The sequence below is a fragment of the Lithobates pipiens genome, unplaced genomic scaffold (assembly GCF_037356315.1).
Source record: "Lithobates pipiens isolate NorthernLeopardFrog02 unplaced genomic scaffold, aLitPip1_a1.2 Scaffold_19, whole genome shotgun sequence".
Taxonomy (NCBI): Eukaryota; Metazoa; Chordata; class Amphibia; order Anura; family Ranidae; genus Lithobates; species Lithobates pipiens.
The window spans coordinates 376,367,843-376,394,757 of NW_027507764.1; the positions used below are offsets into that span (position 1 = coordinate 376,367,843).

General features: G+C 40.5%; 1 protein-coding gene across 7 annotated transcripts in view; it reads right to left on the reverse strand.

Moving 5' to 3' along the window:
* The window catches only part of NFATC1 (nuclear factor of activated T cells 1), a 284,252-nt gene that overhangs the window by 178,434 nt on the left and 78,903 nt on the right, over window positions 1-26,915 (reverse strand). For all 7 annotated transcript variants that reach the window (XM_077492327.1, XM_077492325.1, XM_077492332.1 and 4 more), the window contains exons 4-5: window positions 10,231-10,433; window positions 2,976-3,148 (exon numbers count right to left, since the gene is read on the reverse strand). In XM_077492327.1, the coding sequence (XP_077348453.1) occupies window positions 2,976-3,148; window positions 10,231-10,433 (376 nt within the window). The remainder of the gene's footprint in view (window positions 1-2,975; window positions 3,149-10,230; window positions 10,434-26,915) is intronic.

Consider the following 26,915-nt stretch of genomic DNA (forward strand, 5'->3'; position numbering starts at 1 on the left):
TGCTACTTCCCTTACTGTGAAATGGTGGTCATTGGCGTGAGTGATTGTGCTAATAGTGAGAGCCTAGGTACGTACCTGCTTTTTCTTTTCTTATCTCTCTGGGTGTTAATAATGTCTTTTTTTCTTTTGATGTCCGGTTTTATGTTATTTTAAACGAGGATGATGCCAATTCTCTCTTCCAGCATTTAAATATGCTTCTGGGTGGCTATCATAATGGCAACCTGTTGGGGGGTTTAGATGGAGACTACATAGGTTCCCCTAACCCAACATCTGAGCTAGATGAGCCACTCTGTTGTCAATCTAGCACTCTGTCTTTGATAGTCTGGGATTGGCTTTTGGGCCTGTCATGACCTATCTATGTTTTGGTCAGTATATATGCCTTTTGGGCTGTTTCTAGCTCCTTATGGGGTGTGCATTAATGTTACGCTGTTGTATTTTTGTGCTCTCAGATTTTATACATGTCCCTATATTTTCACATCTGTTGCAATGTTCAATGTGACATGTTATTTTGTATTAAATAAAGATTATATTAAAAGAACTGTATCAATTAAAATGCCAGAAATGATTATTAATCATATGCTGCAGCGCTTTCTTGCAATATCCAGACAATTTAGTAAATTGTAATGAAGCTGATTAATTTATTAGGGTTGATTTGAGGTTTACGGGTCACTTAAATTAAAATCCAGTGCTTTTTTAAAATAATGTAACATATTAAACTGCTAAATAAACCTTTTTGTAAGTTAAAGTGTATTTACATATGCAAGATAAGAACTGGGAGGGCTAATTAGGATCCTTATCATAACACAGAAAATGTCCAGAGGACAAAGGACAGCATTGAATTTTTGACAAGATCACTAGGCTTTGTTTGCACTATTCAAACACATTTAACAAAACGCTTCTAATGGTATATTTGACAGACCGAAAGGGAGCAAATAGGAGAAGCCGGCCATAGATAATGCAATTTTTTTTCCCTGCAACTATGGGTTACAGGAAAGAAAATTGCTGGAATCCCTGCCACAGAACTATTGTGTTCTCCTGGCAGGGAGCCATTGCTGCCAGGAGAACACAGTAATTATTGCTAGCGGCTATAGATGCTGCCAGAAATCTCAGGCTGGAAATCCAACATGCTGGTTATACCAAAGTCTTGGGTACAATTAGCCTGCCCATAGACGTTTAAAATCCCAGTCATTCCCTGTTGAACCGGCCGAGATTTGAACCATTTAGGACCTGCTTTAGGATTTATATGCATTTTAATGTAATTAAATTTAGGGTTCAATTTTCAAACTACAGCCAGCGTACTTTTTTTAAACTTCTAAAAAATTCAAAGGATAGTTCACTGCAACTGCAACCACAATACTAGTATACTGTAGATACTTCTCCCCCCGACTGCTGTAATTGCTTTTCTCAGAAATCTGGACAGAGATAAGGGTAAAACTGTAGGTGTCTCTGTGATGCCCTTGGATTTACCACCATGATACTCTCATCTTTGATAAAAAAAAAGCAAGAGTGCTGTGCTTCTAGAGGCACGCTGGGCTCATGAAATGTTCCTAATAATAACACTGGGACTAGTCATGTGATTTGGCCGGCAGCTCCTTCCCACTTTGGTATGGAAGCATTCTACAATACCTGCAGTATTTATATGCAGTCAGAAGATTAAAAATGGAATCATAGTTAAACCATATCAAGAGATTATGATTTCCATAGTCTATATATGCAGTATATATACCAAACATAAGGACAAATTTGCAAAGCAGAAAATATTCATAATGACAATGTGTAGTAGGACCCCTAACAGGACTGCATAATGTATCATCTGTAGAAATAAGTGTTACTACAGCTCTTAAAAGGCAGATTTGCAGAGCATGGGCAAAAATAAAACCTAAAAATGTAGGGTTAAGAGAAAAAAACAGCAAAAAGTGCTTTTACAGTTCCATATCTGACTACGTTGTTTGTAGCCTATGCTTGTATAAAGAATATAATTTGCCAATTTTATTATTGTAACAGTGGCAAATCCAGCATTCAATATAGAATATGATTATTTCCTGTGCCTAATGGTGCTTTGCCTGGAAAATATTTAGGTATTACAATGACTGAATGGCTTAAAACCAGGATGTACAAACAGGGCTATATGTGACGGAAAGGGAGGCTCCAATAAAATAATACTGGCTTCTATCCATTCATGAACAAGAAATTCCATGTAGTACGCACATATTGAGAAATATGCATCTAGGGATAACCATTTCCTTTAAAAACAACAACCAAAAACGTTGCCTTGTGTTTCCTATAAGAAATATGAACAATTTAAAATATAAGCTCACTATAATGATAAAAGGGCTTTCCTGCTTTATTTAAAATCCAAAAAGTCACAACATAAATCTGAATCCTTTACAATTTCAGGGTGTCAAGTTGTCATTCACACTAATGCAAGCCCTTCCTTTTTGTTTGTGTTTCACCTGCATTTTAATAATTAGGTCTGTTTAGCGACCTACTTCTCAAAACTTTCTTGGAGCATTTTACAACTACAAAACAAACACAAGTACTGTATGTAAATCCAGCCATAGATGGTTCAAATCCTGCTGAACCGGCAGATATTTGAACAATGCATGGGCAGGCTGAATGTGCCCAAGCTGATCGCCCGAGCCTGACGGATTTTACATGTAATTATTGCCAGTGGGTGCTCTCCCAGTGGGGAGTCTGTGTTGATGGGGGAATTGAGCAATTTTCTTTCCTGCAACCAAAATCAATCCGTCTATTGCCAGCCTTAGTTACTGGTTATGAAGTGTCCAGCAATTGATTCTGTGGGATATTTTATAGCATTACAACATAAACTGTTGAAGAGAAAATGCCAATAACAGCCAGGATGGACAAAGCTGCAGATAACAACCTAAACAGATTCCTGGTGTGTAATTGAATTTGAATACATAGATATTATATGTTATGGTGCAGATATATACTTTGAAAATGTAATGACTCACAGCACTCAATTGGATTGGATGCCGCTTGCAGCGTCAGCGTTCTCCCGTTGGGTTGTGGAATGTGAACTCGGAACACCAGACGCACTCTAGTGTTCTTTCTTCCAATGTCGGTTTCCCCTTTTCGCAACTCAATGTCAGAATTGCGCAGCTTCAGTATACCGGCACAGTCAATACTGTTCAAAAATAAATTGATAGTGTTAGTAGTTGGCCAAATTACACCCTAAAAATGTCCTTTCTTTTGCATGGCACCTATTGGCATATTCCTGGCAATTTAAAATAATTTGTATGCAAAGTTAGGCCATGCATTTCCTAAGCTCTTGCACAAAAATCCATAAGCTGGACCTCCCAGACCTGGCCTTTATCTCTTGAGCTCTTTATAAAGGAATGGTTCTTTGGGTATAGAAAGAGGATGACACAGCCACAGATTTTTGGTGATGAGACCCCAAACATAATTGATAACAATTAACTTTCTGGTACAGAAACTTTACACTTTATTCCCAGAAGTGTCTCCTCATAACATTGTCCTTGATTTTTAACACTGGCCAAGTGTACCCTAAACTTCTTTTCTACATGTAACATTCCATACTCTTCAGAAGATCAACGTCTGTGGCTTTGAAGTTCGAATTAATTGTACTATTAAATGCTGAGGAGCTTGTAACAGACCTCTTAGGCCCCTCTCACGCTGGTGCCTCCGCTAAGTGGGATCCGCTTGCTCAGTAGGGGGTCTCCCCGCTGATCCCCGCTGAGCAGGCAGATGAAATGGCCATGTTTGCTCCGCTATGCAGAGCGGACACTGACACAGTCCCGCTATTCTCTATGGGGCAATCCGATCCGCCAGACAGATAGGGAAAGGACCACCATCAATCCGTTTTAGGCAGAGAGGATTGGAGTGGATGATGGCAGCTGACATCTACCACTCCATAAGAAGAAACTGGAAGGTCTGATCAGGTTAGCCTGAAAAACTGACAGGTGGACCTGGTCAGACAGCCTGTGTAAAAGGGGCCTAAAACAATTTGAGCACTGTTGTTTTGGAGTAAGGTACCTATTGCAAATAGCTTGTTTCATTTTAGCTACACAAAGCACATTCGCTTTCCACTGCAGACATTTCTAAATACCAGCCTACATAAAAGCACAAAGACATTGGAGAAAAAAAAGCCTGAAAAGAAAATGAATGCAGGCACCTTATCTAAGGACTGATAAGGTTCAAAATAATAAACATTTATCTTTGGGGTTTATATACGCTATAAACAACAAAAGTGCAAATTGGAGTTTTCCTTCAAATGTTGAAAACTGTGGCAAAAATTCAAAGCAAACTTTGTCCATTAAAACTGTTTTACATTACAGGATACCAGAGGAAAGACTTGGAATATGCACAAAAAACATTTTTGCTATGCTGGTGCAGAGTTTCTCCATGAAGGAACTGTGTTGTACCTCAAGTCACGAGGGGGATATGATATTATCAATGCTGAGTGTATGCTGTCATAAATCTTTCAGTTAATAATTTTACTACTAACAGCAGAAATATAACAGGTTTATTTTTCTATGTCAGGGACTCTGTGTTCACCAAGCGAGCATGCACTGTATTTCCTGCTAAAGTCAGGAATTTGTCATCTCAAAAGATGAGGGTGACATGGGACCTCTTTCTCAATTCTCCACTAATTATTTGTACATATGTGGGAGAGCAAAAAGTGGTTATTTGTGTTGGATTTTCAAATGGATTCAGTTTCAATTACTTAGATAACTGAAACTCAAATCATTTTTTATATTTAAAGCTATTTGTGTTATTACTGCTAAAAGAATGTTTTAGGTTGAGTGAAGACATTAAAAAAACAGACACATTCGGAAGATTAATGCCCCATACACACTATCAGTTTTTCTGCTGAGTTTTTCCTTCAGCTTTACCAAAACCATATAATATGAGGTCAAACCTTAGGAGTTTCAATTTGTGTGCAATCAGGCAGGCCCTTCCACTACATGGTTTTGGTAAATCTGAAGGAAAAACTCAGAAGAAAAAATGATAGTGTGTATGGGGCTTTAGACACACCACAACAGGAGTTTGAAAATTCCACCTTCCACAATTAAGGTGTTTTTGATTATCCAAGTAAAATCCCAGTTCAGTTTGATCGGCTTACTCATCTTCATTAATTTGAACCTTAAGAATTTATAGTAAAAAAGATATGTCAGATTGGACTGATCTGCGAATTAGGACTAGGCAATGAAAAGTAAAAAAAGTCACCAGTTCTTTGCTCTCCCTCTCCAGAGCTCACTGGAGTGGCGGCCTGTTCAGGGAGTGGCTGAGAGGCTGATCCAGCTGCCGGTCCAGGCATCTGGGTGGATCTCAACTGTAAATTCAGGATCTTCCCCCAACCTGGACCGGCTGAGTGACGTCAGCGAACAGCCTTTAGCCTGCACAGGGCTCCTTCTCCTTTAAAGTGGTTCTAAAGCCTGTTTTTTTTTTTTTAACCTTATTGCATTTCCTGCATTAGGGTAAAAAAAACACCCCACTTACTACCCCCTCCCCCCCAAAAAAACTTACCTAAACCTGTCAGTGATTTAGCACTGTCCCGGCTTCAGGTCTTTTCTCCCCTCTCTTCCTCTTCTTCCAGGGCCTCGGGTAGCAGCAGGAGCCATATGCCTCCATAATAAGTACCTAGCTATGAAGGCACACAGAGGAGGAGCCTGAAGTGCAGGCAGGGGACCCCAGAAAAGGATTTTTGGGGCTGCTCTTTGCAAACCATTGCACAGAGCAGATAAGTATAAACTTGTTTGTTATTTTAATAGAAAAAAAATCCAGCCTTTACAATCATTTTATGTGTATTTAACAGAATTTAGATATCTGAGACTTTTTTTTTTAGTCCTAAGGGGTTTAGTTAAAAAAATTTGTAGCCCAATCACATTTAGATATGGTTTTGTACATCAGTACATCAGCCAAACATAACTTAAGCTTACAATTATACAGTGATAAGAAAAAGTATGTGAACCTCTTGGAATTAACTGGTAATTTGCCATAAAACGTGATCTGATCTTCACCCAAGTCACGACAAACAAATGTGCTAGAGGTGATAACACACAAACAATTCTAATTTCTCATGTCTTTATTGAACACAAGTAACCCACAGACTAATTACTCCAAAGAAAGATAATTTGAGTCGGTAGATGAAACATCAGGAGTCCAATTAATGAAGTTAGTTTGGAGTTATGGTTTAGAACCTTAATTTATAAAAGATGATCAGAAGCATCAGCTTATGTGAACCATGCCTCACAAAAAGGAGCTCTCTGAAGACAAACCACAACACTACTGGGAAAATGTGCTGTGGACTGATGAAACAAATTTGAAATTTGTGAAAGCCCTGCTCTATTTGGACATGTGACTATACCAATAGTCGTGAATGAACAGAGATCAAGTTGACTCTCAAACCTTAACCTGTTCATACATGTTGCTATTAGATTGTACAATTTATATGCAATATCCTTTAGATTTACTATGTATAACTACCGTAGTTAATGAAACCTCAACAGTCCCGTTCCTTCTCCATTTGGTCTTCTCTGAACCCTGGTAATCTGCTCTGGCTACTTACTCCATAGATAGTCTCCTGCTTATGAACATTTCTACTATCACTACATTTTAACAAATGTACTTACATCTAAATTAAAAAGGATTACTGACACAATGGTTCATGAGTACTAAAACGGTAACTCATATTCAGCTTTGAGTTATCTTTTAACATCAATAAATACGCAAATCTAGCCTAATGTGTGCTCTACTTTTAAATACAACCCAAGCTATAGTAACTGTATGTAACTAATTGGTGGATGTGTGCCTTCATTGTAGAAACAAATAAATGTAGCACTTTCCAAACCAGCAGCAATAACACTTTTTTTTTTCTTTACCTCCCCAGAGAAGTTTAATTGCATGCTTGAAAAAGCTGTGCACTTCAAACTACAAGATCCAATAAGTGTCACGCTATAAAGTGAACGCTGAGGCTGAAGTGGATATTTACAGCTGTGTAACTGAGATGTGATTTATAAAAAGAAACAGTCACATGGGCTCAAAAACTCTGGACGAATGCAGTCCACTGTCAGAAATGTTGTTTTAAGGTTTAAAATCTGTGTAATATATTGGCTATGCATTTATCATTTTCTGTCATATAAAATTTCTTTTTTTTATTTCTTTTTTTGCTTTTTCTCTTTTTTTAGTTGGCAGTTGCCATACAAATCTGCACATAATTGGGGAATACTCATATGCATGGTAATGGCTTGCAGGAACACATTAAAGGGAACATGTCAGTACAATATGAGAGCTACCAGTGTTGACATGTCTTTAAAGGTAAAAGCCTCAGAATTGTCATACTTATCCATGCTTCACTGCTTAGTCCGTCACTGACCCACAACAAATATGCATCTAGTAAAGTCATAAATCCTAACCTGCATACTTTTTCTGAGTAAGTAGCTTGTAAAACAACAGCATCAAAGTTTACAGTAGTCAGCAGCATCTTCCATATTTCTAGCCTGATCAGTTCCCTTTAGCCAGACTGGCAATGCAGGTAAGGCAACTAAAAGAGAAACAGTGCACACTGGGAAAGTCTAGAGACCATTTTTGTTTAAGAAAAAAAAAATGTAGAATGGTATACTAAGACCCCTTTCACACTGAGGAGTTTTTCAGGCGCTGCAGTGCTACAAATAGTGACTGTAAAGAGCCTGAAAAAAAGCCTCAGCTGCAAACTCAGTGTGAAAACACTCGCTGCGCTGGCAGGCCATCACACAAAGTCCTGCCAGCAGCTTCTTTGCAGCGGTGGAGGAGCGGTGAATACACTGCTGCGCCACCGCTCCTCCCCATTGAAAACAGGCTGGGCAGCGCTACTATACCACCGGAAAAGAGGGCGGATTTAACCCCTTTTCGGTCCAATAGCGCCACTAAATCGCCGGTAAAGCGCCGCTTTACCGCCAATGCCCGGGGTGGCTCAGTGTGAAAGGGGTCTTAAAGAGTCATCTCTAATATTTAAAACAATAAAAACTTAAAGTGTTACTAAACCCACAACAGTAAAATCAGTATGTGTATGCAGTAAACCATGCTTGTTATACTCACTGTGGAACCTAATGCCGCGTACACACGAGTGGAATGTCCATCAGAAAAAGTCCTATGGAATCTTTTCATTGTATATTGCGATCGTGTGTATGCCTCATCAGATTTTTTTTTTTACAAAAATTCTGACAGCCCTAGAAATAGAACATGTTTTAAATATTTCCGATGGAACCAATTCCTATTGGGAAAACTGCTCGTCTGTATGCTGTTCCGACAGACCAAAAACGACGCATGCTCTGAAGCAAGTATGAGACGGAGGCTATTGGCTACTGGCTATTCAACTTCTTTTTTCTAGTCCCGTTGTACTTGTACATCACCGCGTTCTTAATGATCGGACTTTGGTGTGATCATGTGTACGTAAGGCAGTTTCAGCAGAACTCCGTCGGAAAAACCTTCAGAGTTTATTCCGACGGGAAAACCGGTCGTGTGTACACGGCATAAGGGGTTAATCCTCTGCATTGCGTATAAAGGCTATCTGATCACGTCTCTCTGATCCTCCTCTTCTTCCACTGTCTCAAAAAAATAACCTGATATTTACAGAGCCAGTGGATAGGCTTCACATGCCAAGTTTGGTGTGAATTGCTAAAGTTTTTTTTTCTTGGGAGCATGCATGTGTTCAGCAAAGGGCCAATCAGCACTGTCCAGACATCTCCAGATAGAGAATCAGTACAGTAAGAAAATTCCTCCTACAGGGTTTATTAGGAACTGACAGAAGTCACAAGGCTGCTATACACTGCTGATGAGAAAAGGTATTTATCGGTTACACTAAAATTATTGCATGTTCTGTGTACTGTGGGAGACCAGATATAGTGACTGCAGGTTCTGGGTTTAGTAACACTTTAAAGTGGACGTTCAGTCAAATACTATGCTTAAACCTACTCCCACCCCCATTCTAAGCCTATATCTACCCTGTGAAAAGAAAGATCTGTATCCTTACCTGTAGAGGAAATTTGTAAGTTCTGAATATAATTGTATTCTATTTTGTATGTATTGCACACTGCACTCACTGTGCAAACGGCACTAATAATGTTTTCATTACATGTTCGCATTCTTTCGAGTCCTGATTAGAATTAGCCTGCCTATGTTATGCCTCTTGTTACCATACAAGTACAATTGTAATATGAATGTGATATCTACGTAATCATGTGTATAAAAACCTTCAATTGTGTCAAAATAAACAGAACAGTTATTTGGAAAGATGCGGAGTGTATATTTTGTGTCTGTTCCCTACTGCAGTAATTATTTTTTTGGAACCACTAATCAATACGAGAATAGGAGTTGCCTATCTATAAAATATCCAGGACACCTATACTGAGGGTCCAGTCACATGACCTCTCCAGTGGCTGAAATCAGTGAAGAGGAGAGATCGCCAACAAGAGCTGAACAGCCTGGGTGATGACATCACCCATAGTCATTACTATGGGGCAGCTATTGCTGGCTGCCCCTCCTCTACACTGCAGTTGGTACAGGGACCGGATCATCTAACCAGACCTACAAAATATGGTTATTTTACCTAATGTGTGAAACTGACTTCTTTTTTCCAATTATTTCAACTCTGCCTCCTGAAACGTGCTGTTGCCTGTATAAACTATTTCCTAAACGCCTTCAACGGTGGTTAAAAAAATGTCTCTTGTAACTGAAAATGTCAGATGCTACAGATATTGGGAGAAGGTTTCAAAGGATTAAAGTAATCTTAACAAATTGCCTATACTTTGCAAGAGCTGGCATCACAAAGCAAGTGCTGCAACTGTGAGTTAAAATTCAGCGCTATTTTAAAATTTGTAACCCATCAAATGACAAATTATTTTGCTTTTGCCCTGCATTAGTCAGTGAATGAATACCATTATATGGAAACCCAAGTTTTTTTGTTTTGTTTTAATTTGGGGAATGAGGTGTCGATGATTCCTCCACTGTACACTCTGTCCTAGGGTCATTCAGATTGGAAAGATCAATTTGTGTGCAGGAGATGTCAAGAAAAATAATATTAAGAACATTTATTATTTTTAATACTCTGTGTATGCTAAATTAAGGTGCTTACATTTGCCTAGGAATCTTTGTGTCAAAACGGCTGGACAGGTTCTGCTATCTACATAATAAAGCATTCACATAGTCAACCCAAAGGCAGGCACATTAATAAGAAAATAAGTGGTAAACAGGTGGCTAGAAGCTTACATAGCTTTCATATTGTTCTCAGGCAGCAGTGGGATTTCCAAAACTTTGGTGTTGGAGATGATGGTCTCATGGCTTGTCGTCGAAACGGTCTTGCCAGTGATACGATGGACTTGATAGAAAGCATGAGGTCGCAGCAGGCGATCGTCTGCCGTGCCGATGAACAGCTGGAGGGTGAGTGGCTCGCTCTCTAAATACCCGTGTAGCTGGCAAGAGAACAAAAGTTTTAGGCATGAGAATAAAAGAAATAATCAGGACAGGTGCTGAGTGTTAGGCCATCATTTTGCCTGGCAATATTGGTGTAATAAAAAAGGTGTAAGTCAGAAAAATGTCTCATTATTTCAATGACCTGAGGCATTGGAGCTTGATTTAATCTTTATATGTAGCAGTGCATGTGCTTAGAACATAGATGATCTCCATCTCTGCTGGGATGGAGGGGGCTCAAATTTCTGGTAGATTCAGCAGGCACAAAATGCATATGTCTGACATACTCAGAGTTTAAAGTATACTGGCATATGGAAAGTCTAGCTCTCCTATTACCTAAAATGAAACATTTGAAAATAAAATTAAATATCAAAAGTATTAATTAAAAGGACAGCTACTAACACATTAAAATAAAGTCATATTTTGAAATGAGGAATAATTATATATATATATATGTCTAGGTAAAATTAACATTTTCATGTCTTTTATCAAATGCTCTTACTCTGTAGGCTAAAGTTTTATTTACCCAACCAATTCAGTTCAGTAGAAAAAACAGGGCTCAGTTAAGAAAACTGGAGGAAAAAATACGTGGAGGCTTTGCCCTTAACAACCATGAGGCCGCGTACACACGCGCGGACTGTTCGCCCAACTTTGTCCGTCCAACAGTTTCGGCAAACAGTCCGCTCAAACTTAGCATGGACGGACATGGCCACACACGACGGACGAACAGTTTGCTGAAACCGTGCGCGATGACGTGAACGGCACGTACGACGGGACGAAAAATACGACGTCCTATACACTGCATTATAGCTTTCGGCGTGAAAATCCTTTCTGAGCATGCGCGCAACTTTGTTTGACGAACAAGCCTACACACGGGCGGACTGTTCGCTCAAACAAGGTTTCAGCGGACAGTTTTTCGGAAATTCCGAAAAACCTTGTCCGTCCAACTGTCCGCTGAAACTGTCCGCTGAAAGCCCACACACGAGCGGACTGTCCGCCCAAACACTGTTCAGCGGACAAAGTTGGGCGAACAGTCCGCCCGTGTGTACGCGGCCTAAGTAAGCTTTCGTCTTCTAACCTACCCAAGAAAATAGGACATTATGTGATTGGCCTCTGTGAATGTACACTTTTCTACAGCAGTCTTTTCTATTCACAAATGACGCTAACCATAACAGACAATAATAGGCACCACCCACTGAGTTCATTTAAACCCCTCTGCAAGTTGCTTCAAGAGGTCCAAAACCCAGACACCTTCAATATGCTACCTTCGACTTTCTCATATTGTCTGTTGTATAGAAGACCCCCAACTCATCATGCAATGTCGTGGCCTATCAGTAAGCTATTTGAGGCTCCACACTGCATTGTGGAAAGCATGTTATACTTCCTGCTTATAAAAGTTTGGTAGCGCATTTTGAGCAACCCCTATGTCCTGCGAAGTGTATGCTCTATAGCAGCTAAATTAATACTAAATGTAGATGTTTTTAAATAAAAAAGATGTTATATTTACCTGCCCTGTGCAATGATATTGTGCAGAAAGGGCATTTATCTTCTATTCTCGCAGTTCATGCCAGTGTTGTCGGTGTCTCCCTCTTTTAGGTGCCTCCTATATCAAGACAGGTACTAAGAAGACACCCATGTGTGTGTACTTCCACTGGATCCTGAGCCAGGTTGTGTGTGTCAATTGATGCACACAGTGCTGGAAAGCCACACCCCCACTCTTTCCTTATAGCAAATTAATTGACAACAGCAGGAGCCTCAGGCTCAACTGCCTTCAGCTTTTTTATGTGAAAACAGGAATTCAAGGGAGCAGTGCTGGAACCCAGTATGCCCCCATACCCTGTACCTTCCCCCTTCCAAACTACAGGTTGCCCGCAGAAAACTATAGGGAAGGTGGATACAGCCTGTCACAGCTACACAAGATGAGAAAGCAGAACTGACTGAGTGGTCTTTGTCACAGGAAACTCCTGCACAGCTGCAATGTGCAGGAGTTGTTATTCACTGGTTTTCCGCACAGATATGCCGAAAATACAGAAGGGACAACAAGATTCAAGTAAGAATACATACAGTGGTGTGAAAAAGTGTTTGCCCCCTTCCTCATTTCCTGTTCCTTTGAATGTTTGTCACACTTAAGTGTTTCGGAACATCAAACCAATTTAAACAATAGTCAAGGACAACACAAGTAAACACAAAATGCAATTTGTAAATGAAGGTGTTTATTATTAAAGGTGAAAAAAAATCCAAACCATCATGGCCCTGTGTGAAAAAGTGATTGCCCCCCTTGTTATACTATAACTGTGGTTGTCCACACCTGAGTTCAATTTCTCTAGCCACACCCAGGCCTGATTATTGCCACACCTGTTCACAATCAAGGCATCACTTAAATAGGAGCTGCTTGACACAGTAAGGTCGACCAGAAGATCCTTAAAAGCTACACATCATGCCGAGACCCAAAGAAATTCAGGAACAATTGAGAAAGAAAGTAATTGAGATCTATCAGTCTGGAAAGGGTTATAAAGCCATTTCCAAAGCTTTGGGAATCCAGCGAACCACAGTGAGAGCCATTATCCACAAATGGCGAAGACATGGAACAGTGGTGAACCTTCCCAGGAGTGGCCGGCCGCCCAAAATTACCCCAAGAGCGCAGCAACGACTCATCCAAGAGGTCACAAAAGACCCCACAACAACGTCCAAGGAACTGCAGGCCTCACTTGCCTCAGTTAAGGTCAGCGTTCATGCCTCCACCATCAGGAAAAGACTGGGCAAAAATGGCCTGCATGGCAGAGTTCCAAGGAGAAAACCACTGCTGAGCAAAAAGAACATCAAAGCTCGTCTCAATTTCTCCAAAACACATCTTGATGATCCCCAAGACTTTTGGGACAACATTCTGTGGACCGATGAGACAAAAGTGGAACTCTTTGGAAGGTGTGTGTCCAAGTATATCTGGCGTAGAAGGAACACTGCATTTCATAAAAAGAACATTATACCAACAGTAAAATATGGTGGTGGTAGTGTGATGGTCTGGGGCTGTTTTGCTGCTTCAGGACCTGGAAGACTTGCCGTGATAAAAGGAACTATGAATTCTGCTGTCTACCAAGAGATCCTGAAGGAGAATGTCCGACCATCTGTTGGTGTACTCAAGCTGAAACGAACTTGGGTTCTGCAGCAGGACAATGATCCTAAACACACCAGCAAGTCCACCACCGAATGGCTAAAGAAAAACAAAATGAAGACTTTGGAGTGGCCTAGCCAAAGTCCTGACCTGAATCCTATTGAGATGTTGTGGTATGAAGGCCGTTCATGCTCGAAAACCCTCTAATGTAACTGAATTAGGACAATTCTGCAAAGATGAGTGGGCCAAAATTCCTCCAGGACGCTGTAAAAGCCTCATTGCACGTTATCGCAAACGCTTGGTTGCAGTTGTTGCTGCTAAGGGTGGCCCAACCAGTTATTAGGTTTAAGGGGCAATCACTTTTTCACACAGGGCCATGATGGTTTGGATTTTTTTTCACCTTTAATAATAAACACCTTCATTTACAAATTGCATTTTGTGTTTACTTGTGTTGTCCTTGACTATTGTTTAAATTGGTTTGATGTTCCGAAACACTTAAGTGTGACAAACATGCAAAGGAACAGGAAATGAGGAAGGGGGAAAACACTTTTTCACACCACTGTATGCCTTGTGTATTTAGACAATACACATTTAGGCCAAAGTTCAGCTTTAACAGGGAAATCTATGATACTCATAGCCAGAAATGGGTCTCCAAGTGGATCATATTAGTGATGCTTATACTCTTATACTGTACACCAGGGGTGTCAAACTCCATTTCTTTGTGGGCCGCATCAGAATTATGTTTGGCCCCAAAGACTAGATGTCAAGAGCCCCCCCCACCATCAGAAGTTAAGAGTCCCTAACCCTCCCCTACATCACAGTTACTTTGTGCTGCTCCTGGGAAGAAACTGGGGGTGAAGCTTGGAATCAGGAAGCAGCAGGTCTGGAGGAGGACCAGAGGAGGGCTGGAATCAGTTTACAAAGTCTGTTGAATGCTGAAACCAGGGGAGATGGTGACGAGGAGGTATTACGGCTGCACAGAGAGGCACAGAATCTGTAAGAGCAGTTTTGTCCACCTCTCTGCTGCCAACTGCTGAGGCAGAGGGGGGTAGAGACAAGACTCTCATTGGCAGCATGGAAAAGTGCAGGATATGTTTAGGGCAGAGACAAGGGGGGAGGGGGTATGCAAGAGCAACAAGAAATGGCCTAATGGGCCAGATTCCGCCCTGCAGGCCTTGTGTTTGACACATGTGCTGTACACTAAAAAGGTGAAGTTCATGGTCATTTCTATTTGAATTCCCCATACTAAATAATCTGATTCAAGTTGTCACTGGTCAAATACAAGAAAGGTCTGAAAACCTGATTGGATGCTATGGGCTACCCAAACACAGTCCTTGAATTTTTAACACAGATCTTACAGTACATTTTTAGTTTTATCAACCAAAAAAGTAAGTATTTTATATGGTATGCGCTAAGAACTAATTTATTATAATCTGTCAAAATGTGTACAATTCCATATAAACATCTTCTCAATTTTCTAGCATAGTTTCTGAGCCACAGTGAACTATAATATTTCACACAAGACTGAAGCTAAATTTCTGCAATGAGCTCTGATCCTATTTTTCCCCAGATCCTTGTGGAAAACGGGACAGCAGTTGGGCTGATTTACAAGCTCAACCACAATATCAGCAAAGGATGTAGTTTTGCTCTCCTAAGAGATTAATTTGTGTCTCCCTAAAGGAAAATCCTTTCTACCATGGCAGGGCGTTTTCCAACTATGTGAGGATGTGCAGATGAACAGGTATGTTTGTTTTGATTAGCGATAACAGTGCTGAAAAAAAAAGTATGCGTTAAGATCTTTAAAAATGCTTAAATGTAATATAGAAGTAATTCCAAGTTTTTTTTTCTTCATTCTTTTGTAACCAGAAATCAGCACTGGATTGCTGCAGGACATGACCTATGCAGGATTGCCAGAGAAGACACACAGAGACCCATATTTTGCTATTAGTAGCACATTTCTATGTATAAGAAAAGATTCCAGACTGATGTGGGTATTCACTATTTAATAGATAGAGCACTACTCTTCATAGTGCATGTTGAACCTGCCTTAGTACCATACACTATGTACTGAACTGGTAGCAGATTAGGCTGATAGCTTGTATCTATATATTAAGCTGATGGTTTTCCTTACTTTTCTAATTGCACTGAAACAGGGTCGGCATACTGCTTTTTTTAGTAGCCTCAGTGTGCCTTGTGTGTGGCTAGAAGATCTGATCTTATTATAATCTTAAAGCAGAACTAAAGGCTAAACTTTATTTCCAATTTAGATAGAGTAAGGGAGGTGGTTATAACATTTATCATTTTTTTGTGTCCCATTAGGGAGATTTGCATTCATTTCTTGTCCCATAGCCACAGGAGGAAGTAAGAGGAAATCCCTCCAAAGTAAGGGAATCCCCATTGGAAGACTTTCCCTCTATTGCTGTTCTGGCTACAACCCAAAAACGTGAGATTTTCTTTCACTTTCAGTCTCCGTGGTAACAGCAAACCGGGCAGTTAGAGAGGGTAAATCTCCCTAAAGGGGCCACAGAAATCTAAAAGTAAAAAAGAGTGAGGCACAACAAGGCTGTTGACCTAGGGAGAGCAAGAGAAATAAATTCAGCCCTAGCAACAATGAGACTTTAGCAGACCTTGCACTATAATCAAGATCTGCTTGGGCCCTTTCCCACTTTAAAAAATGCTGCACTAAATGTAAAATAGTAAGACACTGTGGGTAAAAATGTTAGCTTTTGTACTGCAGAGGAGTGACATCAGATACATCCAGCACAATGCAATTGCATATTCCCATGAATTTTGGGCTACTCAGTATTCCCCTAGGATGTTGCCGGAATAGTGATGTCTTCCCCTCCTCTAGGTGCCACAGGGACATTTTGGGGGGTGCAGGCACACATAATATCTAACTTTTTTTACCCACTTTTTTAAATATTGTGCAGTGTTTTGGCATAGCGTAAATAAGCAGACCACGTTAACATTTTGTTAAGCAGATTGGGCCTCTATAATATATCAAATATTTAAAAAAAAAACAGTGTCCATGGGTATAGTTAAGTGCCTCTGCATTCTGATTCCTTATTATTGTAATTGCTGCCAGGCACTGTTTAAATATGCCAAGAAAACATCTTACTTTCCTAAGCAAAATGGCACCTAAGAATAACTTTTTATGCTGCGTATACGCGATCGGATTTTCTGTTGGAAAAAACTTGGATGGTTTTTCCAACAGAATTCCGCTCAAGCTTGGCTTGCATACACACGGTCACACAAAAGTTCTCTGAACTTTCGAACGTCAAGAACGCGGTGACATACAACACTACATAAACCTGAGAAAATGAAGTTCAATGCTTCCGAGCATGCGTACAAATTTTGCGTGTCAGAATTGCTACAGACGAACGTAATTTCTGAGCTGAGCTTTTTCAGTCGGAAAAAAAATAGAGAACTTGCTCTCAATCTTTTGCTGGCACCAGCAAAAGTCCGATGGAGCATACACACAGTCGGAATTTCCAACCCAAAGCTCCATCAGACTTTTGCTGGTGGGATTTCCGATCGTGTGTATAGGGCTTTCAGCTCTCTATCTTTTGCTGCCGCCAACAATAGTCCGATGGAGCATACACATGGTCGGAATTTCCAACCAAAAGCTCTCATCTGACTTTTGCTGGCAGGATTTCCGATCGTGTGTATGGGGCTTTAGGCTAATGTCAGATGGGTAACTTTGCCACTAGCGATTCTGCAACTGGCACTTTGTCAAGTGAGGTGTTGCTCCTGTTGCTAGCAATCGAGATTCAGCTGCATGCTGGCCAGCAGCAGAGTGGCTCCTTGCATCTCTATGATTACACCCTACCTGAGTGAAATTCATTAGGGGGCATGGCTTGGCGGTAACTGTTAGCATTACAGATCTTGAATAAACTGGTTCATAAGGAATGATGTCATTAGTGTTCAGCCTTTCTTGTCAAGATCTTGCTGCATCTGGCTACAAAGGGAGCTATTCCATAGGGACAGAGAGACATCTTTAGTGTTTTGCCACTGGCAATGTGTCTCTAATGGAAGATTCACCTGTGTGACATCAGCCTTAAATTGGCTGCCCCAATCCTAATAATCTGGGGCCGTGCTGGAACCAATCCAGTAGCCCAAGCTGCCACTGAAGGCAGTGATTGCCCTAGTGTTAGTGTTTTGGGTGGGCTTTGCTTAGCCTAGAGTTAGAACCCATTGCAAATGAATAAAAAACATTTATGGAAAGGAAAAATGCTAGTAAGTAAGCAAGTAAGTAAGAATTTAAACTATATGATTTTATTGTGCTTTTTAGCTGAAAGTTTTGATTTCAGGGTCTCTAAAGGTGAACTTCAGTCAACTGGCTTTAATACAAATTTTACATACTATATGGGTACTGTTTTACCTGAGAATGAATTTGTATTTCTGTCCAGCTAGTCTTGAGATATATATACGGCCATGCTAGAGTGTAGAATCAAGTTGGCAACTTGACTTTTCCCTACTGCAGTTACAGAATACAGCTACGTCACCCCCATGTTCCAAGCCAATGGGCAATGTAGGAGCAGCAGCAGACCTATTATGTCACCCCTTTGCTTATTCTTTTTTTGCCATCCTGTCAGCATGTTCTCTGTCAGCCATTTGCTTGATTGGCACCCTTTTGCTGTCCATCCCTCTCCTAGTCTAAGTGCAGGGATTACAAGGTGCTGATACAAAATCAAAGGCAGGTACCCTTACTAATAGCATTTCAAATTACAGGTCAATTTTGTTTAATGCATACATGACTGCAATAATTGGTTTTCTTTTGTATCTGCAGAGTAAACATATTATAAAGCAACAGTTAAACATCAAAAGCACCTAAAAGCACACTTTTCCATGGTGGCTTTTAAATTGCTTCACCCATGCAGACATATGCAAAAGTAAGCCACTTACAAATTGTAAGGGACTGCACCTATCCGTCTAAAGCTCAAATCAGATTCTCTGCACCTTTTTATTAAAATGAAGGCATCATTTACTTTGCAAATGCTGATGGAAGAATTGTTAATAAACTAAGCATGAAGCATAACAGGAAATGTAAAAAGTGTTATAACAAATATATGGCGAGAAGGCATTTATGAATAAGGTGTCATTTGTCTGCTGTCTGGACTGCCATGCAGCTTCCTGTGTGCGATGTTTAAATAGGAAAAAAAAAACGATATTTAAGTAATATATTAACATTACAAATCCGTATTTAAATCTCACTACATCTAATTTATAGCAGCTGAATTAACATTTTAAGAAGCATGTTTTATATTATTTTAAGGCATCAGTCTGCATTTTAATATTTTGAATGAACACAAGCTGTGCATACGACTGCTGCCTTAAAGTGGAAGTTTGAAAAAAAATGTCACACAACCCAATACCTTTCTGTAAAGCATCTAACTGCTGCGGACTGGCAGTTGATGCACACAAAGTCAAGTGACTACATTTTGACCACAGCAATGCCAATCCTAATCAGAGAAACATGCCAAAATAATAAATGAAAGAAAGAAAAGATGCACCCAATCCGAACCATATTATGTGAAATGATAGCGTGTTTATGATTGGTCAACACCTTCACTACCTCTTGGGAAAGAAGAAAAAAAATTGTTTAAATTGTCATTAGTTCTGAAGATTGCAAAAAGTACAATGCTTTAGGCCCCTTTCACACTTGTGCGACTTCAAAATTGTGCGATTTTAATGCCGCAATTTCAGGGAATGTCTGTGTATACTTGTGTCAACTTGCATCAAAGTCAAACCAAAGTAGTACAGGGACTACTTTGAAGTCGCACAGATATGAATGGTACTCATTAGAAATGATGAGGTACGACTTGTCATGTGACTTTGCAGTCACAAGTCGCAGGACAAGTCGCACAAGTGTGAAAGGGTCCTTAAGAACAAAAAAAACACATAACAATGATACACTTTGACAATGTATGTACTTGTCAGTAATGTATAGTTACTGTTTCTCCCTCATGTATATGCATTGCAATCATATTCTCCTAATGTTTGTTTCACACAGCAGGTCTTTCTTTTCTGTCCTTTGAGGAAAAGCAGCTTGAAGAAAGCACAAAGCTGGTGAGGCATATTCTCATCCTTGTGCGTACAATGGATTCATTTGTTTAATTGGATCCCATTTCAGATCGCCTGAACATGCCACATATAAAGGAAAGAGGATAGAATAGAAAGAATGATAACAGCATGATATAAATGCATGTATGATATGTTTTCATATATATATATATATATATATATATATATATATATATATATATATAAAAAATTTTAGGTTTCGCAAGATAACAGCTTGAATGATGATTCTGCCCTCATGGCTAGCGGCAGCTCTAGCTGCCAGATTATTAATGATATCATTCATGCTTCCAAACAAGTAGCAAAACAGGGAGGCAAGCCAAAGAACGCACAAGAGTGAGCACACACTACTTAACTGAATCACTGAACGGAATTAGACTTAATGATTTTTTCTTATTCTGTTACTATGCAGGACTGGGATAGCACACAGTTGGGTGCTGATCATTAGATGGCTCATGTATCATTTCTTCTAGCACTTGTAGAACCTGTGTCCTATTTACATCTTTTATCTGAAATATAGGAATTAAATGCATAATGTTTTGCTTATTATATTTATTTATATATATTTTTATGTAGGCAATTCTCTTGCTACTTTATTGTTCATGTCTGAAGTAAGGATCTGAGGCTGTATCTATCAGACTCACTTTAAAAACACCCCATCCCATCTCTTCACTGAACTGCAAAACAGCAATGCAGACCTCATTATCAAACTGGTCTTCTAACTGCGATAGACTGCCCAATATCAGGCAGTGTTTTCATTGCCTTAAAGTGTTACTAAACCCACAACAGTAAAATCAGTCTGTATACACAGTAATGCCGCGTACACACGATCGGAATTTTGGTCAGAAAAAGCTCTGATGGTTTTCCCAATTTCGCTCAAGCTGTCTTGCATACACATGGTCACACCAAATTCCGACCGTCAAGAACGCGGTGATATACAACACGTACACCGGGACTAGAAAAAGGAAGTTCGATAGCCAGTAGGCCAATAGCTTGAATCCAAGCATGCATGAGTTTTTACATGTTTGAATTGCATACATACACACGATCGGAATTTCCGATAGAAACTTTTTCCATCCGACAAATTGAGAATCTGCTCTCAATCTTTTGCTGGTGGTAATTCGCCCAGCAAAATTCCGATGAAGCATACACATAGTCGCATTTTACGACGAAAAGCTCTCATCTGTCTTTTGCTGGCCAAAATGCCGACCGTGTGTACGCGTGCATGCTTGTTATACTCGCTGTGGCATTTAAGGGGTTAATCCTCCGTACTGTGTAAAAAGGCTGTTTGAGCCTGTCTTCTCTGATCCCCCCTTCTTTTACTGTCCCCAATCCAACTGCTGATGGTACAGAGCCTTGGAGGCACTCCACACATGCTCAGTTTGTTTTGTGTTACTAGAGAGGTTTTGTTTTTGTTTGTTTTTTGGGAGGGTGCATGTGATCAGCACAGGGCCAGTCAGCACTGTCTAGACAGAAGGTCAGGGGTCATGCAGCCACATAGGACAGTCAGTGGGGAATGAAAACACCTCCTACAAGATCTAACCAGTGCTCAGCTGGACATGGATAGAAGTCACAAGACTGCTATATACTGCTGATGAGAAAAGGTATTTAGCAGTTTATATTTACTAAAATAATATAATTGCCATGCTTTGTGTACTGTGAGAAACCAGATATAGTAAATGCAGGCTCCTGAATTTAGTAACACTTTAAATATTCCAATGACTTTGTGACAAGTTGTGTGCACTGGTCCAGCCATAGACAATAGTGGTTATCTGCCTCTTGCAGCTCAAATTATTCTCTATGACTGGGATAAACACCATTGAAGGAGGATTTGGTTCTGTCAGGGAAGACAAAAAAATTGTTTTTCTTTACAAAACATGTGCATCACATATTACTTGGATTTGTTAATCATTTAGACTGTCTTAGACTCCTTTCACACTGGAGGCATTTTTCAGAAGCTTTTGAACTAAAAAATAGCACCTGTAAAGCGCCTGAAAAACACCTCCCCTGCAGTCCCAGTGTGAAAACCAGAGTGCTTTCACACTGGGGCGATGTGCTGGCAGGATGTTAAAAAATTTCCTGCAAGCAACATGTTTGGGGCGGTAAAGGAGAGGTTTATACATCGCTCCTGCCCATTGAAATGAATGGCACGAAATGTAATGGCAGCGCCCCCCTCCCCAGTGTGAAAGCGTCCTTACAGAAGCCTTTATTTGTACTTTAAAATTGCAATAACAGTTCTAACCCTTCTCTACTTTGCTGCAATAAAATCCCGACATAGCTTCAATGCTTTTCTCGATTATACTCAAACATACAAAGAAGCTGGGCTTAAAGAGTATTATGTCTTTTAAAGCAGTCTTGGTCAACTTACACAGTTTAGGTGGCCTCAAATGTAACCCCTATTATTTCCAGAGGGCCACGTATAATATTTATTATTTGTAATGTTGCAGAAGACTGTTAAAGTGGCTTGCTACAGGAAATCATCATAGACTGTTCTGCAGGGGTGGAGACTGAGGTTATGCAGTAACAATTAACGCTCCACTCGACATTCGAAGGGCCACACTTAAACCACAAAAAGGCCACAGGTGGGGCACCCGGGTTCTTATGTGCTTGTGGATGTATGACTACATGTCTTCACGATATTAAAGGGGTTGTAAAGGCAGAAGGTTTTTTATCTTAATGCATTAAGATAAAAAACCTTCTGTGTGCAACAGATCCCCCAGCCCCCCCCCCCCCCCCCAATACTTTCCTGAGCCCATCTCTATCCAGCGATGTTGCAGAAGAGACTGATTGGCTAAAACAGTGGAACACCATTGGCTCCAACTCCTGTCAATCAAAGTCAGTGAGCCAATGAGGAGAGAGAGGGGTGGGGCCTAGCCACAGCTCCGTGTCTGAATGAACACACAGAGCTGCAGCTCGGCTCCGATGCCCCCATAGCAAGCTGCTTGCTGTGGGGGCACTCGGCAGTAGGGAAGGGCCAGGAGTGCCCATGAGGGACCCGAGAAGAGGAGGATCTGGCCAGTTCTGTGTAAAACCACTGCACAGAGCAGGTAACTATAACATGTTTGTTATTTTGAAACACAAAAAAACAAGACTTTAGTTTTAACCATTCACATGTATTGGTCAGGGGTCTCTAAACTTCATAAACAAAGGGCCAGTTAACTGCTCTTCAAACTTTAGGGGGGTGGACTGTGGCCAGTGGGAGAAGAAAATGTCCTGACATCATTGGTGTCAGTGGAAGAAATAGTGCCCCATCATTGGTATCAAAGGGAAGAATAGTGCCCCAAGGTTAATGTCAGTGGGAGGAATAATGCTCCATCGCTGTCAACGGGAGTAATAGTGCCCCATCATGGATGTAGTGCTCCATTGTCAGTGTCAGGAACTATGCCCCACTGTTGCTGAGAGTGGGGGGGAATAATGCCACAAGGGCCGGATAAAAGCAAGCAAAGGGCCACATCCAGGCCCCAGGTTGGAGACCACTGGTATAAGTGATTACAAAATGTAGCTTATGCATGGCTAATCACAAAGTCCATTCAATGCAATGTGATTCCAGTTACTAACAGAAACTGTGAACTGCACAGGCTCTATTGTCACTGATCAGTGTATTTTGTGGAGCTATCAATTTAGAAGAAAAATCTAAGAAAAAAATCCATCAAATACAGCCAGTCCGGCTACAAATGTTTCCCATATGCCGATTGGTGACTTTACTACAGAAGCACAGACATTTTTTTTTTTTTTTTGAGAAAATGTCTCCTTGCTATTTGGTTTTGTAATAATGATTGATCTTATATTAAATACAAGCAGACCTTAGAGATACCTCTTAGAAGCAAGCAACCCCCTAAGCAAGATATTATAGATGGTTAGTTATAGCCAGACCTATAAAAAAAAATGTATCGCTTGCCTCATGTTATATGCCCGGCACTTGGCAGGTAAACTGAAAATAATTGTGCGTTTGCTTGCTGGCTGAGCCAAGCCATACATGGCTTCCACACAACAATATTAATCTGAGAAGTCAGCTGCATGTATTCTTTTGTATGGCTTTCATATGGATCGCTTTTACTTGTAACCAAAATAAATGAATTAAGTGATAAAAATGGCTTGTCCTTTGTGCAGTGGACATCTGTTCTTTGTTCATTTTGCTTTATGGCAAGTGATTTTTTTTTACATGCGCACACAAAAATAGTTCACACCTCTTCAAAATATATGATGTGCAAGGGTGCCTGTCTGTATGACAGAGGTTACACAATGACTGCATGCAAAGCTTATTGGAAGCAGAGGTGACACACGCACGGCTTTATTAAGCAACTATTAAGATGTGCTTTGCCATTTCAGTACAATAAAAGCATTAACTCTCTAAGTAAAACAATGACCATGTTTATTCGTAAGAAAACTGTCATAATAGTAGCTAACTTGATTTACTAGGGCACGCCGCTATTTAATAAAACAGGAAGTAAAACACTGTAAGAAGAAATAAAACTAGACCAAAACCTTACAAAAACAATTATGCACTAAAACATGAACTGCACCCTCACAAGTTCAGGGAACACGATTCATAAAATTGTCCTGAACTTTGGATTTGTCCTTAGATTCAAGAAGTTGAATCCACTACATTTCACATGTTTTTGCCCTCAAAATATAAACCTTTTAAAATTTCTACACAAGAGAATCTGATTCGGTGGTCACAATACCCATCCGCCACACGGCTTATTATTGTATTGCTGTGAAAACTTTGTGGTAAGCTAGCAGAAAACAGTTCTCTCAAACCACTTCAGCAAACGCAGTGTAAAATTATACAATGATATACAATAAAACCTTGGATTGTGAGCATAATTCGTTCCGGAAACATGTTTGTAATCCAAAGCACTTGTATATCAAAGCAAATTTCCCCATAAGAAATCATGGAAAAGCAAACCATTTATTTATAGGTCTTTCAGTTTATAGTCCATATAAAGATTCTAGCAATGTGATAAGTTATGTAACCATAATGGAAGCCTCCACAAGGGGATTAGAAGCAAAATCCAGCAGGAACTACAGAGTATAAAAGAGAAAAGAGGCACCTCTAAGTGTAGCAACATGGCTACATTTAATAAAGGAGGATGGTCTATGTGGTCTACCTTTATCCCGCATGTCTGCATACTTAGATGTGCCTGTTTTGATCAACAACCATGTGAGTTGTACCTTCATTAGATGTATCCATATTGCTACACTAATGGCGTGTACACACGATTGAATTGTCCGGCGGATTTGGTCCGGCAAACAATCCGCCGGACTTTATAATGAACGGACTTGGCCACACACGGACACTCCGAAAGTCCGGTGATTTCTAACGCGATGACGTACAGCATGTACGACGGGACTAGAAAAAGTAGTTCAATAGCCAGTAGCCAATAGCTTCCTTCTCGTACTTGCTTCAGAGCATGCGTCATTCTTAGTCCGCCGGACTAGCACACTGACGAACGGATTGTCTGCTGAAAGCAAAGTCCGGCAGTCAAATTTTGAGTCAAAACTACTTTCTAAGTCCGCCGGACTTTTACGATGAAAAAGTCAGCTGGAGCCCACACACGATCAAATTGTCTGGCGTACTATGGTCCGGCGTACTATGGTCCGGCGGACAATTCGATCGCGTGTACGTGGCATTAGAGGCGCCTCTCTTCTCTTCTATACTCAGTTGTCATGTGAAACTACTTGTATATCAAGACATCGCTTGTTAATCAAGTCAAAATGTGTTCAACATTTTTGTTGGTCTTGCGAAATGCTCTCAAACTAAGGTTTTACTGTACATTGGTTAAAGAATCGCACAACACCAGTAAATGCGGCAAAATAGGCAAGCACTATATTGGGAGGGGGGGGGGTGGTAGCGGGGCTCAGTGGGGAGATTTACCTGACGGAATCTTGGAGAGATATTCGCCTCTGTTCACACCAGAGTGATCTGGTGTGCATTTCCAGAAGTGTGAAAATGCTCAACAATAAGATTTATTTTTATTTTTATTCTAAGGGGCCAATTGCTCCTGCTGCTGCCGCCTTTATGTCCTGAGAGGAGAGAGAGCAGAAAGTGCCACTGCTCTTGGACACAACTCTTGATAAAGACCAGGTTTACATAACTTTTTCTGAGGGAAGGAGGCGCTGGGAAGGTTTTTTTTTTACCCTAATGCAAATAACGCATTAAGTTAAAACCCATAAGCTTTTACAACCACTGTAAGAAAGAGTCGTTAAGACAAAAATCCTGCTCCATTCTTCTAAATTGAGAAAGTTGAGATCCTGTTTTCCATGCTGTGTCTGGCCCAGACACGGCATGGATATCTGGAGCCATTTGCCATGTCTCCCTCTGTCCGCCCCTCTGTTCAGCTGAGAATGAGGAAGAAGGCCATCAACTTTGTTTGTCGGGGTTAACAGCCAGGCATGTAGGCAGAAATAGGAGCATACCCTGCCTATATGCAGGTTCTGCTGATGCAGTATGTTCACTGCATGGACAGAGGGAGGCATGCAACCTGTCTGCCAGGTCTACCGGCAGACAGTTCACATTCTGTACACCAGGAGCAATCTGGCAAGGATCTGCAGAAGTTTTCTATATTGAAAACCACTGTGATCCCATTTTTAATTAGGCACAGAACCTGTTTAAAATAACATTTTATCAATCTAATGTTTGCTAGTTGAATGCAAATGAACAGGAGACCCCGTTTAGTCTTGGCCACCCAGAGAACAGAATGGCTCTCTCCATGTCCACTCTGCAGAAACTGAGCAGACATGGATGTGTCAGCCACCAGCTCTGCTCCAATCAGTAGGGGATCTGTGAGCGAATCCCCTGTTGATCAGAATGGAATACGCCCCATGTGAAAGAGGCCTTACACTGTAGATAGTTTTTATTCATTTAGTTAATGCCTTTATCTCAAAAGGAAAAAAAATCTACTAGACCACCTAGCACTACTCTTGCCACAGTTGCTTTTCAATGGTGGCTACGTTCCTCCTCCACAGACAGAGTGGAGGAATGAGGAGTGAGTGTAGCAACCCCTAAGTTAGGAAGTATTTTACTGGCTGGATCACCAGTTGAAAAGAAGAAAAATCTCATCTAGCCTCCACATCTAAAGATTGGTACAATGCAATATCAATTTTTGGTTTTGAGTCTAGATATACTTTAACCATGTTTGCATGCATTAAGTGCTTAGTTACAAATACTTGATTCAATGTTTGGCTGTATGCAAGAATGAGCACATGTACCTGATTAAGGGCTGCATTGAGTGTAATATGCAACCAGTCCTTGGCCATGTGTCTGAGTGTTACACAGAGCGTTTTCTGATAT